At 39.0% G+C, this 22,892-nt stretch overlaps 1 protein-coding gene across 1 annotated transcript in view; it reads right to left on the minus strand.

Moving 5' to 3' along the window:
• The window catches only part of SPON1 (spondin 1), a 164,600-nt gene that overhangs the window by 22,290 nt on the left and 119,418 nt on the right, over positions 1-22,892 (minus strand). The window contains exon 7 of the mRNA XM_015863517.3: positions 7,691-7,755. Within this exon, the coding sequence (XP_015719003.3) occupies positions 7,691-7,755 (65 nt within the window). The remainder of the gene's footprint in view (positions 1-7,690; positions 7,756-22,892) is intronic.

Raw genomic sequence — 22,892 nt, forward strand, 5'->3', positions numbered from 1 at the left:
TAAGTAACTTGTAGAATCAAATGTTAATGATATACAGGGAATAGATAATTAAAAGACTATGAGATGAGATTCTCTTATCTTTTTGGAGGAAACAAGAAATGAAATTTAAACTATGCCCGCTACAGCTGGTTCAATGCTGTTCAGAATAAGTCTGCCTTTTAGAATGCCAGTTAAACCCAAATAACAGTTGTGTGTTAAGCATCTCAGTTTCTCTGCCGGGCAGTCTAATCATCTTGATTAATGAAGCAAATGAATAATTTATTTCTGATGTTTATTTTTATAAATTGCATCCTGACACCAATATCAGCATTTACTGACAGAGCGTTGGGTGGCAGGACAGAAAATCATTTCAGCATCCTTCAAGGTAACGGGAAGGAAGCAATCTCATGAGGTACTCCAAGAGCAGGCAGCACAAGAGGGTACTGATTCTGAATATACCTTATAAATATTTCTTAATATACATCTTAGGAAAGGAAAAATGCTGGCTTAATGGTGGAACGTATGCACTTACATTTTATCAGCATCATAAAAAGAAATAGACAATTCATAGAGATGGATAGGTAAATTATTTTCTCCTATTCTCCAGATATACGGGAATAAACATTGATTCCATAAATTGTTTATAAAGAAAAAAAAATATACTGCTGAAGTATTTCCATATAATCTTAAATGGATTCCACAAATGATGTATTTACTTGATAGTGAAACACAAACATGCCTACTTAAAATCTTCATTCCAAAAATACACACCATCTAATATGAATGCAATGCAAATTTATTCCATTTGTTCGTATTTCCAGCACAGAGAAATTAAGTAATGGAAAATCAATTTCAGCCAAATCTAAGCAAATTATTTGCACTATCGTTTATTTTAAAATGCATTTCTGAGTTAACAGAAACATGTTTTTTCCCTACACTGAATTCAGTAAAAAAGGAAACCTGTGTATGTGTTTTCTTATCCAAAATGTACCTAATTCGTGCATTCTACTTTAGGTACTTTGCAGGTGTTTTAAAAAAGAAACAACAACAAGAAAAGCTAAAAAACAACAAATGGAACATATTTTTCTTGGCCAGAAACTGCCTCTCTTCCAAGGAAGCCAGGAGCTAAAAAAGCTATTGTCATTAGTGTAAGTGCCACAAAATAAAGACAGAGTGATTTCTAACTAGGAGAACACACCACTGAGCTGTGTCCACACACATCCTCATCTCATGAAGCTGGTTAACTCACTCTTCATCATATATATTTTTTTTATATGAATCTCTTTCTCAGCCTTTTCTGTCTCCCCTCCCTTTTCTTGAGGGGCAGATTCTAGCAATTGCTTTCTTTCTCTGGCTAATACTTATATGTTCCATGCAAAAAGGCAAAGCTTGAGCAAAAAGAATATGGTCTGTGGTACTCAAGGATGCTCACTATGTAGGTTGCTGCTTTGCCTTTTACATTCAGAGAAATACATTGCCGTTCCAAACTCATCAGGAAGAAAGAAGAATTAAATGTAGACTTTTTAAGCACTGGAACAGTCTTCCCTATATCAGGAGAAAGTATTTTGCTGGCCATATGGATGTCTGGCTAACTTAAATAGCGTGTGTGAAGACTACTGCCAGATCAGACTTTTGCTAATGGGCAAAGGAACGACCCAATTCAGGATGTTAGGTTGATTCAGTTGCATCTGTTGGCTAAGAGAAGTCTCCCCACCCCTGTGAAAATGCAGTCAGTTCGGGGAATGCTGAAGGCTAGTTGTATTTCATGCACTCAGTAATGTTACTGCTAGCTATTTAGGTATGTAAACACATCAAGAACCTTCAATCATGGAAATGAGGTGTTTGTAGCAAATAGTTGTCTATCTACCACACAAAACTTGCAACGTTTGAGAAGTCAAAAGAGAGGCTCAGCAACAGACATTCTTTACATAGCTGGAGTCTTTCAGCTGTCTGCCATCTAATGGAACAGATTAGATATTATTGGTTACATTAATATAGCCACCAACTATTATTTATTAAAGCTGCTTTCACTGCTGAAGCCATCTTTTAAGTATGCAACTGTATACAAAGCCTTGGGCTGTTATCCTTAGTTTTACACAAGGTTATTTATCAGTGAGACAACACAACATTAAGGCTGTGTGAGTCGTGAAGTGTAGGACATCAGGCAAAATAAGATGAGATCTACAACAATGAAAAGAACAATGAGAAGAGGGAATTATTCCATGGTATTTCAAAAGATACTGAAGAGCTCAATTTCTGATTTAAGTGGTTCTCCATTTACCAGCATCTAAATAATCATACAATGACCTAAATATCGAGGCTACTTCAGGAACAGATGTTTTGTGAGCACAAAAAGAATAGCAAATTATAATAAAGTAAAAAATACAAACAATGAGTAGAAAAGCAGTAAAACAAGAGACAAAATAGATTCCCAAACAGAAGAAATTCTCTACTCATCTGTGCCTCGGCACTGAATATCCAAGTACTGTAATGTGGATGAGCTAAGAACAGCAGATTCACTGCAGAATTAGAACATAGAGCACACAAATTTTTGTTCCAACTGTGGCAGAATAGCTCTGGAAGAAAATAAGGATTGAAAAACTAGGACAACATGAGGAAAATGCAGAATGTGTGAGAGTATGACCCTACCAGTTCAAACATATTTTAGATCAGAGTTCTTTTTTATTTCCCATCACCTTTCTATGGGATACTAGCTGTCTAATTTCTGGAGCAGTCTGCTTTGTTGCACAGCTTAGTATTGCCTGTATTAGCTATCTCGATGCTGAAAAACATATTTGGAAATATTCTGTTATATTTTCTGATACAGAAAAACAGCCATGATTTATTTGTAGTTAGAGAAAAAATACCAAGCTTGATACTAAAGCTTGAAATGGATGGGGATTGACAGGATGATTTATACGGGATGAAAAGGATACCAACTTATAAGTTGTTTGAGGTAACTTGTTCTATCCGCCTGCATTATAAAAGAATAGGCCCCTTTTTCTGCTAAGCTTCACTTTCAAGTGCTTACTGAAGCGTTTTCAGGTAATCTCCAAATAAATGGGAAACGGCTGCTTAAATGGAAAGGAGAAAGAATAAGGTCTACACACTGTTAAGAGGAAAACCATAGGACCACAACTACTCACTCAAACACTACAGAGTGGAAAACGAAACAGGAGAGACATAACGAAGGAGGAGATGGTTTTCTAGACTTCAGTCCGGAAGGGAAATGGTGTCTGACGGCCACAGGTTGCTCGGAAAGCTGGTGGATGCTCCACCCTCGGAGACATTTGAGGTCAGGCTGGACAGGGCTCTGAGCACCTGATCAACCTGCAGATGAGTTGTTCTTAGTTATTACAGGAGGGTTAGATCAGATGGCCTTTAAGAGTCCTTTCCAACTCAAACAATTCTATCATAGTAACATGAGATATGATAAGATACATATATAAGGGTGGTGAAGAATCACAGAGCATGTAGGAAAGAATGACCAAGAAAAAACAGGTAGCTGTAAAAACAGCAAGGAGGCCTGACCACACTACATGGCTTGGACCACACCACAATGGAGATCACTCAGCCCTGGCCAAAATGTGCAGCTGACAGCTGCTACCATGCCCACCAACCTACTCTTGTCCATACCTCCTAAGATAAACCATTTTTTATTCTTGTAATTGGCTACATAACTCATGTTAGAGAGTGGGACAAGCTGATCAGAATTTGTGTATTTTCTTCTGTTGGACTCTCCTGACAGGCTCTTATTTACAAGAAAATGCTCACTGAGACAAAATTTTTAAGGATATTAGCTCCTGTGGAATTTCATGCACATCTTCTTTACAAGACTTACCCTCAATATCCCCCAATTCTGATGTCATGGCTTGACTATTTTGCAATTGCCAGATTTGAAATTTTGGATATCAGTTGTACCATCTGCACTTACTATATTTTATCTTTCACGTGTCCAAAGCCAATGATTTGCAGCTGAAAGGTCAAATTTGGTTCAGCTTGACACACAGCTGAGAGAAAGGAAGCAGTGAGCCATGCTCTTGTTTATACAAGGAAGATAAGAAAAACTACTTTCATTTGACAGCATGTTGTATACTGCTACCACTACACCCGAGGAAGAATGCACTCCCTGCAAGTACTTTAAAGTCAGAATTTCAGATGCACAACTCGATAATACAAATGTATGCGAGGGAAAGCTGATTTATTGCTTTGTATGACACTCTTCATGCTCTCAAATACGCTCTCCATTGGGCAACCTTAGCACTAATTGTTTCCTGCAGGAGAGTTTTTTTGCATGCTGGTGCCCTGGGTAAAAAACTGGGTAGAGGATGATGAAGTTGAGTGATAGGAAGGAAAACAGAAGAGAGTAACAAAGAGCAGTCACATAAAGGAACTGAGAAGAGGAATGACAGAAGACAGTGAAGTACTGCACTTACAGAGGATATGGTTCCCATCACATAATATTGTACTGGGGGTACAACAATATGTTAAAAACACATTAGCTTTAACAATAATTAACAGAGAAAATTACTCAGTATCATTGTGTCCTTCCCTGCTTGGTTCTGGCAACTTGTCCCAGCACCCTGTGAAATTTCATGTAACCAAAGTCAAATCTGAAACTAAAGACCTCTCCCTGGGGATGAACTTTGTGCCCGCAGGATCTGCATGCAGAAGTCTCTACTTGCTTCTTAAGTAGAAGAAAAATTCCCAGTTGTACCACTGTTCTTATCTGTAGTGTCAAGAACAAAAGGCTTTCTGCAAAACTGTCAGATTTAGACAGAATTACACGCTTTCTGTGCCCTCAATCTAAAGAGAGCCTGAAACGTTACTTAATGAGGTACAACAGGCCTCAGGAGTCACGGCTTCATTGACCAGCTCTGACACAGAAGAAAAGCCATTTAACTCCAGGTGCATCTGTGAAAGAAGCCTGGCATCTTCCCACAGATTTTTACAGATGATGGGAGTGGAGACACAACAGCTCACCAGCTGCTCAAGATCCGGATAAAAACTACCAGTTGCCTTGCTACAGCCTATGTAAAGAAAGACAGAGATGCTGTGCTCTCCATTACTGTTTTGTAAAGAAGGGAGGGGAGCCAGCAGCCCCAGGCACTCATGCTGGGAGCGTCCCATGCTGGCTGTTGAGCACTGCATGCACTCTGCCTACTTTCTTTTCTCTCTGGCTTCACCTGAAGGGACAGGTCTGCCTGACCTGGCCCTGGTGATAAGTGAGCACCAAGCCTAGAAATCTCTCCTCCACAAGGGTGCCTGCCACCATCCATGCAAATATAACTGCTCTCCGGATTGTCCACAGCAGCACACAATACTCTTTAAGCCCTCACAAGGTTTGGAAAGGACTGTTCCCCCTCTCCCTTTAGTTTGAAGAACAATTGACAAACCAACTTTGTATTGATATTTTGGCAGGGTTATAAATAAGAATCACCACACAGAATCGGGAGGAAAACTGAAGAGTGAACACACAAATTTTGCCAACTTCTGACACTTCAGGCCCCTGGGACTTGGCACGATAGCATTATGCATCTTACAATTACTGCAAAACGCATCCAGAAAGCTCTTTAGGCTTTGCTTATTATGACCCATTGGAGCACCTCTTTGAGATCAGTACCACACTATATTATATACCAATATGGAAATCATGATTATGCAAAAGAAGATTATTTATGACTTTTAGACAATTGTTGATTAGAAAGATGGCTGTGTTACGCATAATAATAGACCAAATGTTTCTCCTGAACAGTCATTATCCAAAACATGTACAGTTCTAATCTAAATTCCAAGAGTGACAATTCATAAAGAAGAAACTAACCAAAGAAGTTAATGGTAACTGAAAAAAAAAGAAAAAAAGAAAAAAAAAAAAAAGAAGCCTTCCTTTGCAACTTCACTAACATTTTAAAATGGAATTTAGAAGGACATCATAACAAAATATGATAAAAAATATCTAAAAAGCCAAGAATCCAACAGTATAAAGTGAAGGAAGTGCTATTTAAGGGAACACCTGCACAATACTGGAAAGCCTGAATACCAGTATTTATTCCTCTTGACATTGCTAAATGGTGAGAACTAGCAAATAGAAAAGATAAGAAGGGACTGGAAGAACATCTGGAGGATGTTGCAGAACTGTTTGCGTGCATGTTTCTGAAAGAGCCTGTCTAGAAACACGGCAACTAGTGGTACCACATTCCTTTAGGTTCGTCATTTAAACATCCTTTAAAAACAAAATACTTGAAAATAATAACTTGAGAATAACACCATAAAGAATGCAATTACCGTCATCTCGATTGACCACTTGCATAACACCAGTCAAATAAAGTCACACAACTCCTGCGCACAGCCAATGACACCGTCTCACAGTTAAACTCCATTCAAGCAATGGAAAAATCCAGCTCACACCCAGCTAATTTCCTCGGAAGGTTTGCCACACTGTCAGAGCCTTTCCCAGACATTTAGCGAGATTTTCCTTGTCACAAATTTCCATTGCTTCTATGCCATGAGGGGTTTCACAGGTTTTGATAGATTAGAGAACCATCAGCTTTCAGAAATCTTTTCACTGTGATCACCTCCTAGTTTTTGGTGCCTTTTTCTTTTTTTCTTTTCTTTCTTTAAACAAACTGGGAAGCTTAAATCTTAAGCTGCTTAAGAGTTTCTAAGCCTCTTATGATAAAGAATGTTTTCTAAAAACTGAACTCTTCTGGCAGTTGTTTTTTTTAACTAACCTCCAAATTTTCACATACTTTCATAAGCACAGATAACAAAACCAGGCACAGCATTTCCCTAGCTGCTTCCCTCACATATTTTGTAGAGTCAACAGGACTACTTCGACCTTACAGTCTTGCAGTCTACTCTGCTTCTCCATGGACACAATTAGACTCAGCTAATGAGGGGACCCCTTCTACAGGGTTCTCCTCTTTAGTCACTTCTTGTAACAGTCACTCATTTGGGCCTGGATGATTACTACAAGCACAGGGCCAAGCGCAGATAAGGTATGCAGGAACCAACCCAAGCTCTGCTCCCCTCATAGACCACCAGTAAACTCCAGGGTGTCAGAGAGCTTTATCACCCAGAAGAGCTTTATCTCCTTTTCTGATGAGTTCCATAGAACCCAAAGTTAGGATCCTGGGAAGCTACTTAGTTGTTTCACTAGATACAATAACTATGGTTGTACTACCCTCAGGATCACAACAGAGATCATCACAGAGTGTTTCAGTTAAGTATTTTAAAGAACTATTCCTTTAAGAGGCTTCTGTTGCAGGATTAGGGAATTCCTCAGACAGATTCCCCCTTACATTAAAGTGTTATTTACTCTTACTGAAACAGTGCATCAACAGGACATTAAAACATGTATTTGATCAAGCATTGGACAAACATGCTTGCTTAATGAAGGCACAAGTTCCATGGGACAATTATTCTGCTGTAGCAGTTAGCAAACCAAAGCACAGAAAACATGAAGAGATGCGGAAGAGAGAAAAGCATTGAAGCCTTGTTTGCAAAACCAAGAAAAGATCAAAATTTCACCTTTGAATGTATTTAAGATATTTATATATAATATATATATATGTATACATATATTATATATAAAATATATATACACACATATATTTTAAAGAAGTGAACAATTAGACAGGACAGTCTGAGCATTCTGTTAGCCAACACTGAGCATTCAGCTATTGAGTCATAGCATTCCCCACTTACTTACACATTCAGAGGCTGCCAGGCAGGCCACTGTGCTTTTGCCTTGATGACTGTTAAAACCTCATCACTCTGTGAAGAGAGACAGAAGAATGAAGCCATTAGGACAATTCTGCAGTGACTTACGGCATAAAGTCAGAGACGTTAAATCACACTGTGCCTTCAAACTCTGACTATGAGAAATACACTTTGTCCTTTTCACTATCTGGGCACTGCATGCCCTCAGCTTCTGGGGCTCACTGAGAAGCCCCTATGAACACAAGTCACGAGAGTGGCATGCAAATTCAAGCAGACCTTGGGCAGAACCTCCTCCCTTCTACAGGAGCAGAAGTCAGCCTAAAGCAACAGTTCACAGACATGTTATTTGTGCACGTCTCCCCAGCAAGAAGCTACTGCCCTCAGCAATCTAATGCATCCTGTGAGAATGTATGATATACTATTTAATATCCTCCTAGCTCTAAGAGTCTGTGGTGGATGCACTGCAATCTCCACGTAAAACCATGGATAACACTTTCCCTTTGCTCTCCATTTACTCGTGTAAAATTACAGGGTGAAATACAGCACCCACCAATTTGCAATAGTGTGGCAAAGCATTGTACAAACATCATTTCTTTAAGCCTGCAGCAGTTTCTGCATCAGCAGTTTTAAACTTTATACTGATATAATAAACACAGGACAAAGGCAGGAAACTATTAACAAGGCTCTGATGCCCAGAAGACATCTATCACACATTTTTAGAAGCATTTTCCCCATCTCCCCTAGGAATTCATCCCTGTAATTCGCCTAGAGGAACACCAAGTTCACAACTCACTCAGACGATTTCCACTGTCTTCTAAAAAAATATTTCCCAATTACACAAAGAAATCCAACACATACATTACAAGTAATTGGCATTTCCAGCAGAGCTGGCCTTTCAGTTTAGTGATAATCGTGCCGTTTCCTGCTTGACAGCAATAGTTCTGATCGCCCATGCTAGCTCTAATCCATGTACTCCTCTGTTTAAAATAAAAACAGTTTCCATCGGTTGTTTCCACTTCACTCTGTATTTCTTGACTTTCCCTTTCTACCAGGCAAGGTTACTGCAGAACTGATTGGCCCTCTCTGTAACACATAGGGTTTCCACTCTCAGGATTACACATGATCTCTTACTCGTTCCACTGAGCAGATAAGCCATCTTGTGAAAATCTTTCTTATAAATACTTCTGATTTTTCCTGTTTCAACACCTAAAGACTTTTCAGCCAGGCATATCTTTAATCATTAGCCATTTAAATTGAAAATACTGTACATTACACTGTCCAAAGAGAGACTGTTACAAGTAGTAATGGTTATGCTTATTAAAATAAAATACTGCAAATATATGAGAAGACATCCAAATCCCTCCTGTTTGAAAATATTGAAGTAAACAAACACTCAAACTCATTTCAAAACATGGTGTAAGAAACAGGATCCACATTTAATGTTCCAAATTGCCTTGTCATCATTTATGTACTTGGCTGGGAAGCTGTGACTTCCGAGTAATGAAACCGTTAGATTTTGGAACAGAAAACCACATCATTTGCACAACGATGGAGTGTCAAAATGAAACAATGTCAGATGCCAGAGGAAAGAAGACCAGCACTCATGTAGATCTCAAGATCAGTACGGTAAAGCCTGATACACATCTCTTCCAACAAGAACAAAAAGTGAGAGGAAAGCTGTCAAGCACACGTTATGCCTCTGTGCATGTGGAAGCTGACAAGGAATCAATCTGGAACTAATTGTCAGTTGTTAGATATATCCGAGAGAAATACTGCTAGCCTCTTTCCCATTTAGAAAGCTTTCCTCCCAGACTACAAATCACAGCACATACAGCCAAGAATCTGCCACTGCACTTCTGCCTAGTGTGCTTTGAGCCTGTTGATACGACACTATATGGGAGCTCTCCCTACATGGCAGTGAGGGCATGTAGACTGCACTGCTCTGCCAGGTAGCTTCATCACCCACCATCAGTTGTAGCCCTATGACAGCTTGCATGGTGTCCTCTGCAAGCCATGAGAGCTGCTGCTGTCTGTGCAGCACCTCTGCCACTCCTCTATGCAGAAAGTCATGATGCAGTAATTAAATTAGTTGTCCCTCAGGAACCTTCATGATAAATCCCTTTGAGAAGTGTAGTTAGACATAATCACTTACAAAACATTCTGTAAATTCATTGTAGACTCTACTGGAAACTCTTTGTCAAATTTCAGTCATTATTTCAATGATGTAATTTTATTTTCCAGTTGTATCAGAACAACCCCTTTCCTATATGCTTGGTGCTTGCTCATACGAACAGTAGAGTCTACTTTGACTCTAGACTGACTTCAACAGAATTCAAATTATGACCTAAGCTAAAACACGCAAAACATGTGGGAGTGGGTGGTTGACTCAACACCTGTTCTCTATGAAAGTATTGTTGTCCAAAAAGTTCACCATGATTTTCAAGAGTTGATAACGTCACTGGCACCTTACTGACTATCTGAAGGTGGTAAAAATTAATGAGTTACTTCATATCCACTTGTTCCTGCAATGCCCAATAGAAGCTGCATGCAGAATAAAGTCATTACATGGTGCCAAAAAGAATCCCATGGCATGAAACCACTGCTAAGCAGTGTGTTTTACAAAAGATTAAAAAGATTTAATCTGCAACAACAGAAAGTGGGACATTGCTCAAAAAAGCAGCATTGAAGACAGAGCTTGATTTTGAAGTCTTGGTGAACCAAAGTAATTCAGACACCTGGTTGAAAGGATATCATCCATTAAAAAAATAATGAAAGCTTTCAGGAAAATTTTTAAGCATCGTCTGAACAGCTTTGGAATAAAGGAGAGATTAGGATGATCTGGAAAGCTACACAGACTAATTCATGTGCTCCTGCTGCTTTTTGGTAATTGATGCAATCAGTGTCTTATTTTTTTTTGTACTGCAAGTTATTTTTAATGACTAATTTTAATGACTAGTTTTATTTTACGCATGCTGAATAACATTATAAAATGTTACTGTGCGGACCACTTAGCACATTGTAATAATGATTTGATTCAGTTCAGCAACACAAATGATAGTGTATTATCTGACATCAAAATCAGAGTCAGATTCAATGAACTATGAGAATGAAAACCACCTGCTTTGAGCCTGAGCTTAATTTCACTCACTTCACACCGTCACTGCTTGGCACTCATTTGATTGTTCTAGAACTGAGAATATTTAATTCCCATCCTCATAATATCTCAATGCCTTTCTACCTACAGTGGATTTATTTTCACAGCAAAAAAGTAGAAAAAGTAACATTATCCTCAGTTCACAGATGATGAATAGAATGTCATCTAGAAATAAACCAGTGTCTTTGAATTTCAAGATAGCATCTCAATTGCAGGATCATCCTTTACCTCCAGAAATAATTTGTTTTTGAAAAAGAAAGAGATAAAGGAAAAAGGAAAAAGCAGAATGCACAGCACATTTTCTGGGGGAACTAGGGAATCAAACGTTATGAAAACAAGAATGATGTAGCACTTTGGAGGTACAGTTGGGTAACTCCTGAAAGCAGGTCAGATCTTCTACGAAAAGGATGAAATAGAACTTATTCTATCCACATCTGCCCTATTCAGACACACACGTATTACTTCAGGAAAGGAAAAGCCTGAGGTCAGCAGCCCTAAGACTTCTCTTTAGCTCATAAAAATAGCTTCTAGCTAACAGAAATCCTCAAAAGCTCAAATGTTGTTGCCTTATCCCTATATACACTGTAAGGTTAGGTGCTTTCCTAGCGAGTGCTGTTGGAAGGAAGCACTGAAGATGAGAAATAGCCAACAGATTACAGACTTCACAGGTAAAAACTGAAATGTGGCACGTTTTCTCCCTGATGGATAAGATCTGTATAGATCTTGTCCTAATTCAGTTTTACAGCTGTATTTGAATAAAAAAAGGAACTTCAGTGCAGGCACATCATTAAAACTTGTAAAAATGTATTTTTAAGAAAAGGAAGTATTTGTCTGCTTTGTGATAATAAAAAATTCCTGAGATGAAACCAGCAACATACTGATATATTTGAGATGGAGTTTATTAGCATGTAAATGTACTTAACAGGCATATTTGCTTTGTAGTAACTGTGAATGTAATCTCCTGTAATGCACTCTAAATAGACATGTTTTATTAACCACAGATCACCTGTTGAGTCTGCCCAGGTTTCAGAGAACTTCTTGTTTATGTTGAGCGTGTCAGGAGCTTCCTGTGGCCAACAGCATGGTCACTACATCACTGCACCTGCAAAGTTTCTACGGTGAGCTGCCACTGCATTGTGCAACATGTCTGACTTCCTGGGGCTGCAAACTAAGAGGCTGCTGACATTGCCCTAAGCCATTCTTTCTAACCTGCAGAAGCTGGGTTTTTTTCCACTTCAGAAAAGAACTTGCTGCAAATCTCAAGTTGGATGGGGCTTTTGGGCAATCTGGCCTACTGGAAGGTGTCCTTGCTCACAACACAGCGGTTGGAACTGCATGGTCTTTAAAGTTCCTTCCAACCCAAAACCTTCTGTGATTGCAGTCGCACGTTACTTCATCAGAAAGAAGAAAAAAAAACCCCAAACATGATATTTTAAGAAGACTTCATACTATCATTTGATGACAATCAAATTTTGTGTAATTCTGATATACATAGATTCAGGGAGATTATGCATAAACCCACTGGCACTTACGTTGGGTTACTTCAAACAACAGCAAGAATCAATTTCAGGCAGTGAAATTACACAACAATTGTATGCCCATTTTTTTTTCCCCTCAATTCCCTATGTTTAAATTACAGTGCTTTTTTGTGTATCCTCCATCTGCCAGTGGCAGCTGAGAAAACCTCACATAATGTCAGATATATAACAAATATAACCAAAATGAATTTCGTATTCGATCATAATACCTACAAAATCAAATTTTCCCTCTACAAATACCCATTCATCCATTTCTGCCCACAAAAATCCAGTTTCAGGAATGCAAGTAAGTCAGCGCTTAACTTGCCCCTGCTCGGCTGCTCTGCTGTGCAAAAAAAAGCTTTCCTGAACTGGCTACTTAGTGATCACATTTCTGCTTCTATAGGAAAAAACTGCCTATTAGATAATCAGGCTGACGTTTCCCCCCAAACATGGATATTGTCCATGTTTTTCAGATGATATGGTAATATGTCAGAGCTATAATTTCAGTACAGTGACTACATGGATGTTAGCTGACAATGCACTTCAAAAGAAAAAGAAAAAAGCTTTTAATGGGAAATTAAAGAGATTAAATGATTTAGTTAAAAATTACCTAGACGGGATGCAAAAAGAAGCATGCTCATTGTTACTCTTAGTCTATACCCCAGTAGCACTGACTCACTTTGCACTAACAACCTACTGCATTACCTGTCCCACAGGGTTTTCTTTCAATGAAGTGGTTGTTTCAGGAAGGGAAGGTAGGCTGAAATTAATTACAGAACTGTTGCTAATGGTAACAGTGAAAATCATACACTCTGTTTTATTTCCATTAAGGTGCACTTACATAATCTAGAGTGTCCTAATAAAGCAATAATTCATTTTTTTTTCACTCAGTATAAAGCTTAGTAGTGTGTACTAATGAGCCCTGGGTGCGTTCTGAAAACTGGAGCCCTCATTTGCTGTGGCTGAGCAGATTTTGTAGGGAAAGCGTCTCCCCGGTGCATCCACTTCTGAGAGAGTTGATTTTCTGCTGTACATTTTTCTTCATTCTACATACAACACTGCTGTCTTTAGGACTACTGAAATGGTTTGTGATCCTCAATTATCTCTGCCAAAAAAGCAAGGGAACAACTTTTTACTGCACTTAGAAATAGCAGCTTTTGAAAGAAGGGGATTAAACTAGGTTTTGAAGCTGACCATAAGCAGCATAATTCTCATCCTCCGCTTAAAAGGTTGATCTGAAAAATATTCATTTTTTCTGCTTCTGACTTAACTTCCCCACTTTCATCAGTCCTTTAGACTAAACCATCCTTTAAGACGATATATATGTGCTATAAGGCTACTGTCACCTTCAAATCACAAATTATCTGAAAATGGTGAGCACATCAGAAAAAAATGAGTAAAAAACCCAAACAAATCCATACCCACAAAAGCATTGCAGAACACCAAGGCGTTCTACATACAAAAAAAGCAGATGCATGCAACCAAGCGGCAGCCTGCCAACCAGCAGGACTAAGCCTGCAATCACAGGAGATGAAGATAAAAGTGTTTTAAAGCACTGTGTTCACTCATCAAATTCACACTTGGGTAACTACAGCATTTTTATTTTTTTTTTTTGCTCAGATTCCTTCACATAGTTTCAAAACAGGCATGGCTGATAGTACAGAGACAGGCTCCTGGACACACAATGAACAAATCATGTGCTAGATATCAGCAGGGAACCTCAGGAGAAGGCTGGCTGTGCTCTGAGACACAGCATAGAGCAGGGACTCAGAATGATGCTGAGCAAGACTCTGGGTACCACTGCCCATCATCCTGCCGTGTCTCTCAGATGCAAGAGGGTTGTCCTTACTCAAATGTAAGAAAAATAATTATTCTGATAAGAGCAAATGATTTTCAGTAAGACCAGCAAGTTAGCCCAGGAGGTGAGCTGTCCTGATCCTTGAAGACATGTTGCACAAATCAATGTCTTCATTTTCATTCAGAACATGCAATACAAGTACTCCAAATGTGCTCTTACTGCTGTCCAGAGGCAATCATGGCACCTTTGTTTCCCTTGTTTAAAGCTGTCACATGTAAGCCACTCTTTACTGTTCACTCCCTCTAAAAGCCAGCTTTTAAGCATATTAAAGATTTAAAGATCCCATCATCAGTTATATTTTCTGTAACCTGGAAAAAAAGAATTCTTAAGAGAAAGCAGTTTCACATCCCTATCTCAGCCCCTGCAGGGACAAATGGGTTGCTGCCCCACAGACCATCTTTCCAGCATAGCGTAGTCTCTTGCCTTATGCTTTCATATTAACCTGCCTGAGAATTTATCAATCAAAACACGCTGCTCTTAACGTTTTGGATAAAGTCATCTGACCAGACTGACAGGTGCAGTATTTCCCAAGGCAAGGGAGCAGAGATGCTGCCATTTGTCCAGTCAGGGGCTGCCTTTTGCAGCCTATTTCCATGCACCCCTCTTCCCTCATGATGGAGCTCGGTCTGCCAAAGTAACATTGGCTCCCTGCTCCAATGATAAGTCTGCCTCTCCATCACTTACACAGCTGCAAAATGCTGTTACAGTTGCTGTAGGGTTTTTCAGTACATTCTTTAGTCCTACCCTAGAACAGTGAGGGAAGTCAGATGAAGGTTCCTCCCTGCCAGATACACTGTTTGTTGCCTTTCAGGAAGCTTTGGATCAGTTAGCATGGCTTTAGTTTACACGTGCCATTGAACAGAACATTCAAAGACACAGAGATTTAAAAACAGTAGGAGTTGCTATTAGAATGACAACTGCAATTGATGTAATTAACAGGCCCGGGAAGAGTTTTTCATCCCAATTTAGAAAGCACTGTTTCGGTTTCCAGTTGCTTACATGGAACAGAGAGGCAAAAATGAAACCCCGTGGCCACAATTCTGCATGTCATCCTATAGTAATCAATCGGAGATAACTGGCTGGCATTGTCTGCATTGTCAGCCTGACACAAAGAAATGCATCTGTCTTCAGAAACATCTCTTTAAGTACTCAGAAATATCCCTAGGAGATCAAACTGCTGAATGCAGAGTTCATACAGTTGTTTTATGATCAGAATAATGCAAAATTAAAGGAGACAAACAGAGGTTTACACTCTAAAGGAAGGCATTCACCATATTGCACCGCACACACTTGCCACACTGTGCATTCTAAATAGAAGGAAAGAGATTGTCACTGCAATGAGGTGTAGACGAAAGTGTTTTTCTGTCTGTAAAATATCACTAGCTGGCAAGGACACACCTAGACTGTATACCTAATGATGCTGCTAAAAAAACTTACAGTGATGCCCATCCTGTGCTGTTCCCTTGTTTTGAAATGTTACATACACTGACCTATCGATGTGCTCATCTCTGTGGCTTATGTGTTGAAGTTGGGTTTAAATTTTAGAGTTAAGCTGTTAGTCATGTTTTCGTGAAGTGACACAATGCATTATTATGCCACGAAACAGGTGTTTTGAATATTTCATAAGATATTCAGAGCCCAAAAAAGCATACTTCTCATTCCAGTAATAGAACGTTTCATTGTTAGCACCATTTCACTCAGATTTCTTTAAAAACCCAATAAACTCTTTTCTAGCACCTCTGCAAACAGAATTTTACAGTGTTTTAATTGTGCCCAGTTTCTTTAAGTCACGGATATTGGACACAGATCTGTTTCTTTTTCTTCCTCCTTTTACTTTTTTCTCCCTCAAGTCCCTTCTCCTCACAGACATATACTGAAGGACTTACACCAGCACTAACAGAAGCATTATTCTCTTTCATTGCTACAGAAGTTACATTATTAAAACCATCTCCCAATGTTTAAAATAAAATCAGGTATTTTTCTTTTTACTAATCTCTAAAAAAATTCGTAATGCACCATTATTGCAGGGCAAGCATCTAAACTATTTAAGAATCAGAGCAGCAAGGCGTGCTTAACGCCACATCTCATTATGAAGCCAGTGCTTGGACTCTGCACACTGGAGTAACTTCAAAGATACGATGTCCTTTGCCCAGACAGAGATGATTCCCAGTGCAAAAGCACAGAAAAACACAGCGTGGTTCCATCCTCTCCCCTCCTGGTGCTGCAGTTATACACTGGAACAAACTGATGGACATGTTCAGTTCTTGCTCAAGGGAAGACCTATTGGAAGTCTATTGAATATGTGATTACTGCAGCATTCTTCTAACATCTGATGAGCAAGTTATATGCAAAGTACTTTGTATGTTCATGGCATCTTGCCTCAAAGAAAATGAAAATGCTTCAGACCAATCACGAAGTTCAATTAGAGAGCTCTGCTGTAAATCATTTGCACCAATGTACAGACACAGAAACTAAGGAAATGCCAGCAAACCAAACAAACCTCCCGTAAATCAGAAGGTTTCTTCCTAAGTACATTCACCAACTTCCATCACTATGGTGATGCGACAGCATGCTTTGCAAGAACACCACCCATCTCACCATCTCTAAGTCTCAAGAAGTGACAGCTGCTGATCCACAGGTACAGGCAGGGACATCGAGCTTTCTCTCCTGAATTGATATACTTCACAATAGATCTTTTGAGAAATCCCAATTAATTACATACATACATTCCACCTACATATTGAACTGCAAATTTAAAATTGTGGTTATCTAACGTTATTTAATCCAGCAACCAGCTGTCTGTGGAACTCATTTATTATATTAATTTGGCATTAACCAAGTAACTATCTGATAAGGACAATCTCGAACTGAAAAACCATCTTTCACAAAGCTAAACCCCATGCAGAATACCTAAGAGGCATGCTAACAGCCAGGCCCTCAGCTGGTGTTTGCATGGCCTGGAAGAGCAAATGCATTTTTTGCCACTCTATCCAATCCTTACAGTTGACAATCCCACGCATTCTGTGTACCAGCAGGTTTCATGCAGAGCTACCTGTTGTGCCAAAACCCAAACACAACACCTAACAGTTTATAGGAACTACGTAGGTGAAATGAAATGTAAGTATAAATATGTGCATCAGAAGGAAATGACACAGTCAAGACAAAGTGAAATTATTATTACTGTTTAGCAAGGAAGACACTGCTTAATGTAAGCATGGAAGGGTGAATCAGAATTAAACACTTTATGTGACCAGACTACTGACACAATTAAATCAGGAGTTTTCTCTTTGCACTTGGTTTCCATTTCTTTCTATCCTTCCCAAACACAGGCATGTCTGAACCATAGTGAGTCCCTCTCTGTTCCTGATCAGGACTACAGTCCTGACTGTATCAGTGTTTCTTGCTCCCTGGACCTAAATCACTACTTTCTACAGCTCTGCAGGAAGTTACAAAAGTCTTAAACATACACTTTTTCCCCCCCTTTTTTTCTTCTTTTTTTTTTTTTTCTTTCAGGTCCACATTTCTACTGATTTATTCTGCACTTTTCGTCTACAATAAATTACCCAGCACTATTGGTCCCACGTGACTGAATGCCTTTCATTTCTGTGCAATGAAATCCAATCATCTTATTCACTGCAGCTGCTTTTAAATACACTTTGGTGTCAGCAGTGATTTACTTTTTAATTATATTAGTCTGTTTTAGATGAGTGGTCCTATTGTTTTTGTAATGGCTCCTTTAAAGGCAGTACTCAAATAAATGAAACCTCAGCATCTGAGCAAGGAAAACAAGTTAATTCACAATTCCTTAACAGAAGAATCTCCTACAATAACATTCCTGACGAAAATATCACCATGCTTTCCAAACCTTTCTCATTTTAGCATGATGATTAAGGGTTTCATTTACTTGAAGTATGTTTTAGCTGAGAATTCCTGTGAGATTCCTGCTAAAAAGACCAGCAGGGACAGTGCACAGATAAGGTTATTTCTGTCTCTCTTCCATAAGCCCGAGAGACTGTTCTACAGGTTTTCTATTCAGCTACAGAGACAAGTTCTACATCCAGTGCTCATCAAAATTAAAGGCAAGCCTGCTCTTAGTTGAAGGTCCATTTCTGTCTTCTGATATATGTTTGTAATTTCTCTTGTCAGCAGTAGCGTATTTATACTGTATCTGGGCCATACACAACGTATAGGTAAGCTGGTTAGTATTTCTCCTGGGAGAAATTATAATTGATCAAAACAAAAACATCACAGTCTATTGCAGAAATGTACTCTCAGGAATGGAAAGGTGAAGCAAGAAAACAACATGAATCTGGAAGGAACAACAAGATTACTGCTGTTGTGCTAAGCTGATTTTAGCCAATACTTCCTAATAAAATGTCAGGGGAATGCAGCATGTGTAGTTTCTCTGACACGTGCGTGAAGCATCAGATAATAAAAATACCTACGTAACCTTATCAAGTATTTGAAACGCTGTCATCACACAGACCTTATAACATTATAACTGCAAATGACAAACATTTCCTCTGGTTTCAGATCAACTAATTTCTCTCCACTTCTAGCCAGTATCAGTCTGGCTCTGTGAAGTGAATCATTTTAGCATTATTCCTTGTACAGGACACTCTTGCACTGAACGCTTCTTTGAGTCTGGGCCTTTTTTATCTAGTGGTAGAATTGTGCCAAACCCTGCAAAACTGCCCCCAGAGAAGCATTAACAAGCAGCTCCTCTCCTCAGCCACTAATAGACACAGCTCTGCTTGGAAATAAGCAGTGACAAGCATCTCCTTCCTCTTCCAAAGATGCTCTAACTGCAGGTGCCTTCCTATTCTCCCTGTAGACATGTTATGAGCAGCAGTGATCTGGTTTTAAAGGCTTCTGAACACTTTCAGAGGACACATTTGCACTCTTCAACTATTGCGAGAGAGCTGAAAAAAGTATCATGTAATCAGTTCTATGCTGAATGTGTTATCAGTGCAATTTTGGGAATAAACACTTCCCTTTAGATATAAATATTTATCTACTGAAACTGAAATCTTTATAAGCATTTCTGAGGATAGAATATAACTTTTTGTTATTAAAAGCAGGATATTCAGCATTTGCTCCTACTGTGATCTCTTGCTAGCATTAGAGCAAGGATCTCTTACACTATTCATTAGCTCTGCATGCTTCATTTTTTCATCTCTTTGCTTACCTAGGCAAAGAAGACAAGATATACATCTTTGGAAGCTCCATCATTCTGCAGCCCACAGCATGCTTTGTGAATGCACTTTACCAGCACTTCTCAAACTATAACCTCTACATAAAACTTCGTTCCATTATCTTTACCATAACATCAACTCTAATGTGTCACATTAGAGAGCATATGCATCTATCCTTTGGGCTTGCCTGGGCTGCACTGAGGGAAGAGGAACTGTCTAGGGCCACACACATGAAGGTTGCTCCAAAAGTAATCCCTCCTATTTATTTACACAGAAACTACTAAGGATACACAGAGTATAATAACACTATTTAATGGAACAAGCTCTCAGTTACAAAACACTCTTTTTCAACACAGTCACCACCGCTAGCTATGCATTTTCACCAGCAATGAAAAAAAGCCTGCATGCTGCATTTGTAACATCTGAATCTGGGCAGGTGACCTGCTGCCATTGTAACCACTGCTGAAATGCACCACCCACCACCTCATAGTGCTCACATCCACTGGTTGGTCACCACAAACATTCAGCAAGTGCCAATGAATGCAACTTTTTTACACATGCAGAAATTCAGTACCCCCCTTCTGCTTTATCCACACTCCCATGTCTGGCTCCATTCTGTCAGACTGCCCCTCTGCTGCCACCTTGTCACACAGCAGCAAAATGGAACAATACACTGAGGGGAAGGTTCAGCCCCTACTGCCATCCCACCAACATCTATCACTGACATTGTGAGACATCACTGTAAAGGAGGAGGCATCACGTTCAGAGCAGCTCCCATAAATATATTTTTAACGTATTAAAATAAAAAAAAACAAAAAAACAAAACAAAAAAAAAAACTTTCATATTTTTTCAGTAAAACGTACAAAAAAGAGAACAAAAATGCAAAACTAGTGGAATGTATGACCCCGTGTTTGTGAAACTAAAACAACATACTGGTTTGAGACAGTCTGGCTGCCATTCTTAGTGAGTTCTCAAGGCGTTCATCAGTAAAGGCTCTTTAATGAAATGTTACTCTTCCTGCATTGCATCCTTGAACACTGCTGTTCACAAATGCACATAAAGCCCCAAAGCAATGACATGAGTAAGATGTGACTGTGAGCTGAAGGGTATTTCTTTCTGGTAAAAGAGGATTTATGGTGAAAAGACCTGGACCAAGTTTGGATTGCAACTCTATACATTCCATTTGAAAATTCACGAGAAATGCATTTTTGTAGGCTGAAAATGGAGTGGCAAACAACAACAAAGATGACTTGTTTGGCACTATTGAAGCCTATTCTCAAATTCCTTTATCAAGACAAAAAGCATATTTTTTGCCATTCCTAGAGCTGTGTTTAGATACTGTAGCAAAACCCATCCACTTATTTGCCATCAATTGAGTTGGCACGGCACTGTGCTTTGTGCCATACTTCTAGCCCAGATGGAGTTCACATTGCAGTGTGTGGCCCATGGACCACAAGTTGGACACAGCTGCTTTAGGGTATAGAAACATTCTGTTTCATTAATATTAGGGGAAGAAAAAAAAAAAAAAAAAGGAAATTTCAACAAGTTTTCATGTCCACAGGCAAAAATCTTTACACCATAACAACACATTGAAGTTGGAAAAAGAGCCTCATGGGGATTTCAGTGAACGCAGAATTCCAGACACATGCATTTATAGTGAACACCATTATACCAGGATCTATTAAGTGAGACGAACTCACCAAGAAAATGCCATGGATTTTTTGTTAGCAATGACACAAAATCAAAGTCAAGATCTGTCTCTATGCCTGGAAAGTACCTGGGGTATTTTTGTCTCTAGGCCTGCTAAATAAAAATGGATGTGTTCAGCAATTCAAGCTGTTTGCAACTCCCAAGTTTTTAGATAGCCATAATTTGCAGATACCACTTGATGGTCACACACGTATTCCCAGCACAAATAACCACCCAGACAGATGCATTCTGATTTAGTTTCAGTCATAACTGTTAGAAGAATAGATATAGATTCATGAAGCTTCAACCCCCCCTCTCCACTTTAGCATGTGACAGGTTTTCTGGATATTCAAGCGGCTTCTAAAACAATGTAAACTTGATTAATTTGGAGAAAGAAGAAAAATCAAAACAAAGAGAAATATTAAGGTTACTGCTAACACCCCTCTCAGACATTTTTATAGGGGAGCCAAACTGTGGAGCTACTTATACAAGGGAGAAACATATTCCTAAAGGTGTCTCTGAGTGTAAAAGGACTGAGCTGGAGAGAGACTTGGAAAAAGACATAAAACCATCTTCTATCTCACAACTGGAGAACCAGCTGGAGCGGGAGCTGCTGGCACTTTCAACCAAAGATGAAGAAGTCTGTTGCTTTATCTGTAACTTCCAGATCTTGCAGAAGACACTGAAATCCCCACAAGAGACATCTGATAGGAGTTACTTGGAATGGGCTGTTATATCCATTCCTAAATGCATGCTTGGTTCTGCTTTAACATAAAGCCCCTTGGATGAAAAGGACTCTCTTGAGAAGCCTATCTTGCTTATAGAACCCCAGCTATTTGGGTATTTTTCCAAAAGCTTGGGCTTTTGCTTTTGGCTGTGAAAATGAAATGCTTTACAAGGAAATTGGCCTTGAAAAATCTAGGCCTTAAATTACCAGAGGCTATTATTATTAAGGTGTGACTGAAGAAACTCCAAGAGAATTGTAAGCTTGCGCCACTGGAAGATGGGATTATCCAATTTAGGAGTGGGAGCTTGCTTTTCTTAAAATAACTTCCACAAAAACAATCCAATTCTTATTCATCTTTGAAGCATAATTACTTCTGGAATACATTACAACTTAAGGACTTATCGTTAAACAAAAATCCCCCACCAGTTCATTATACTGATTTCCATCTACAGCAGCAGGCAGCTGATGTCTGCAGAACAATCTTTTCTCAATGCTCTCAACTGATCAATTAGCATGAAACTGGATGACACGTTTTCCAGTTTTATCTTCTTATTCCCCTAGTTCTTAAGATCTGCCTGATGAGTGATCCATACTTTATCTCATGACAGTACAGAACTCACTCTCATCAACATATGCAGGATTTGAGGGAAGTAAGATTCAGTAAGAGTTTATATGTCAAAATGTTTGCATTCCCTTACTGTTTTGTAAGTGAGGGACCCAGCGCAATATAGTACCGTTACCTGCTAAGTATTACTCATCTATTCATTACATATCCATAGGCAAAGATCTTGTAATAAAGTTCATGTTATCTGATGAATGAAGAAAAGATTCTTGAATTACAGCTAATTTTGTGCAGACTAATGTGAAATACAGTACTTGTAACATATTGCTTTTAAAGGAAAGTAATCAGACCGATGGCTTGAGAATGCAATTTACAAGCACCAAATCACTATTTATTGAAATAACATACTGCTCACTCTTAATGTTATTTACAAGTTAGCATTACTGTTATAATTTTGTTCTTTTATATAAAGTATAAAGGAGCCT

Source organism: Coturnix japonica, chromosome 5, assembly GCF_054131305.1.
Source record: "Coturnix japonica strain WE chromosome 5, WE-NBRP24, whole genome shotgun sequence".
Taxonomy (NCBI): domain Eukaryota; kingdom Metazoa; phylum Chordata; class Aves; order Galliformes; family Phasianidae; genus Coturnix; species Coturnix japonica.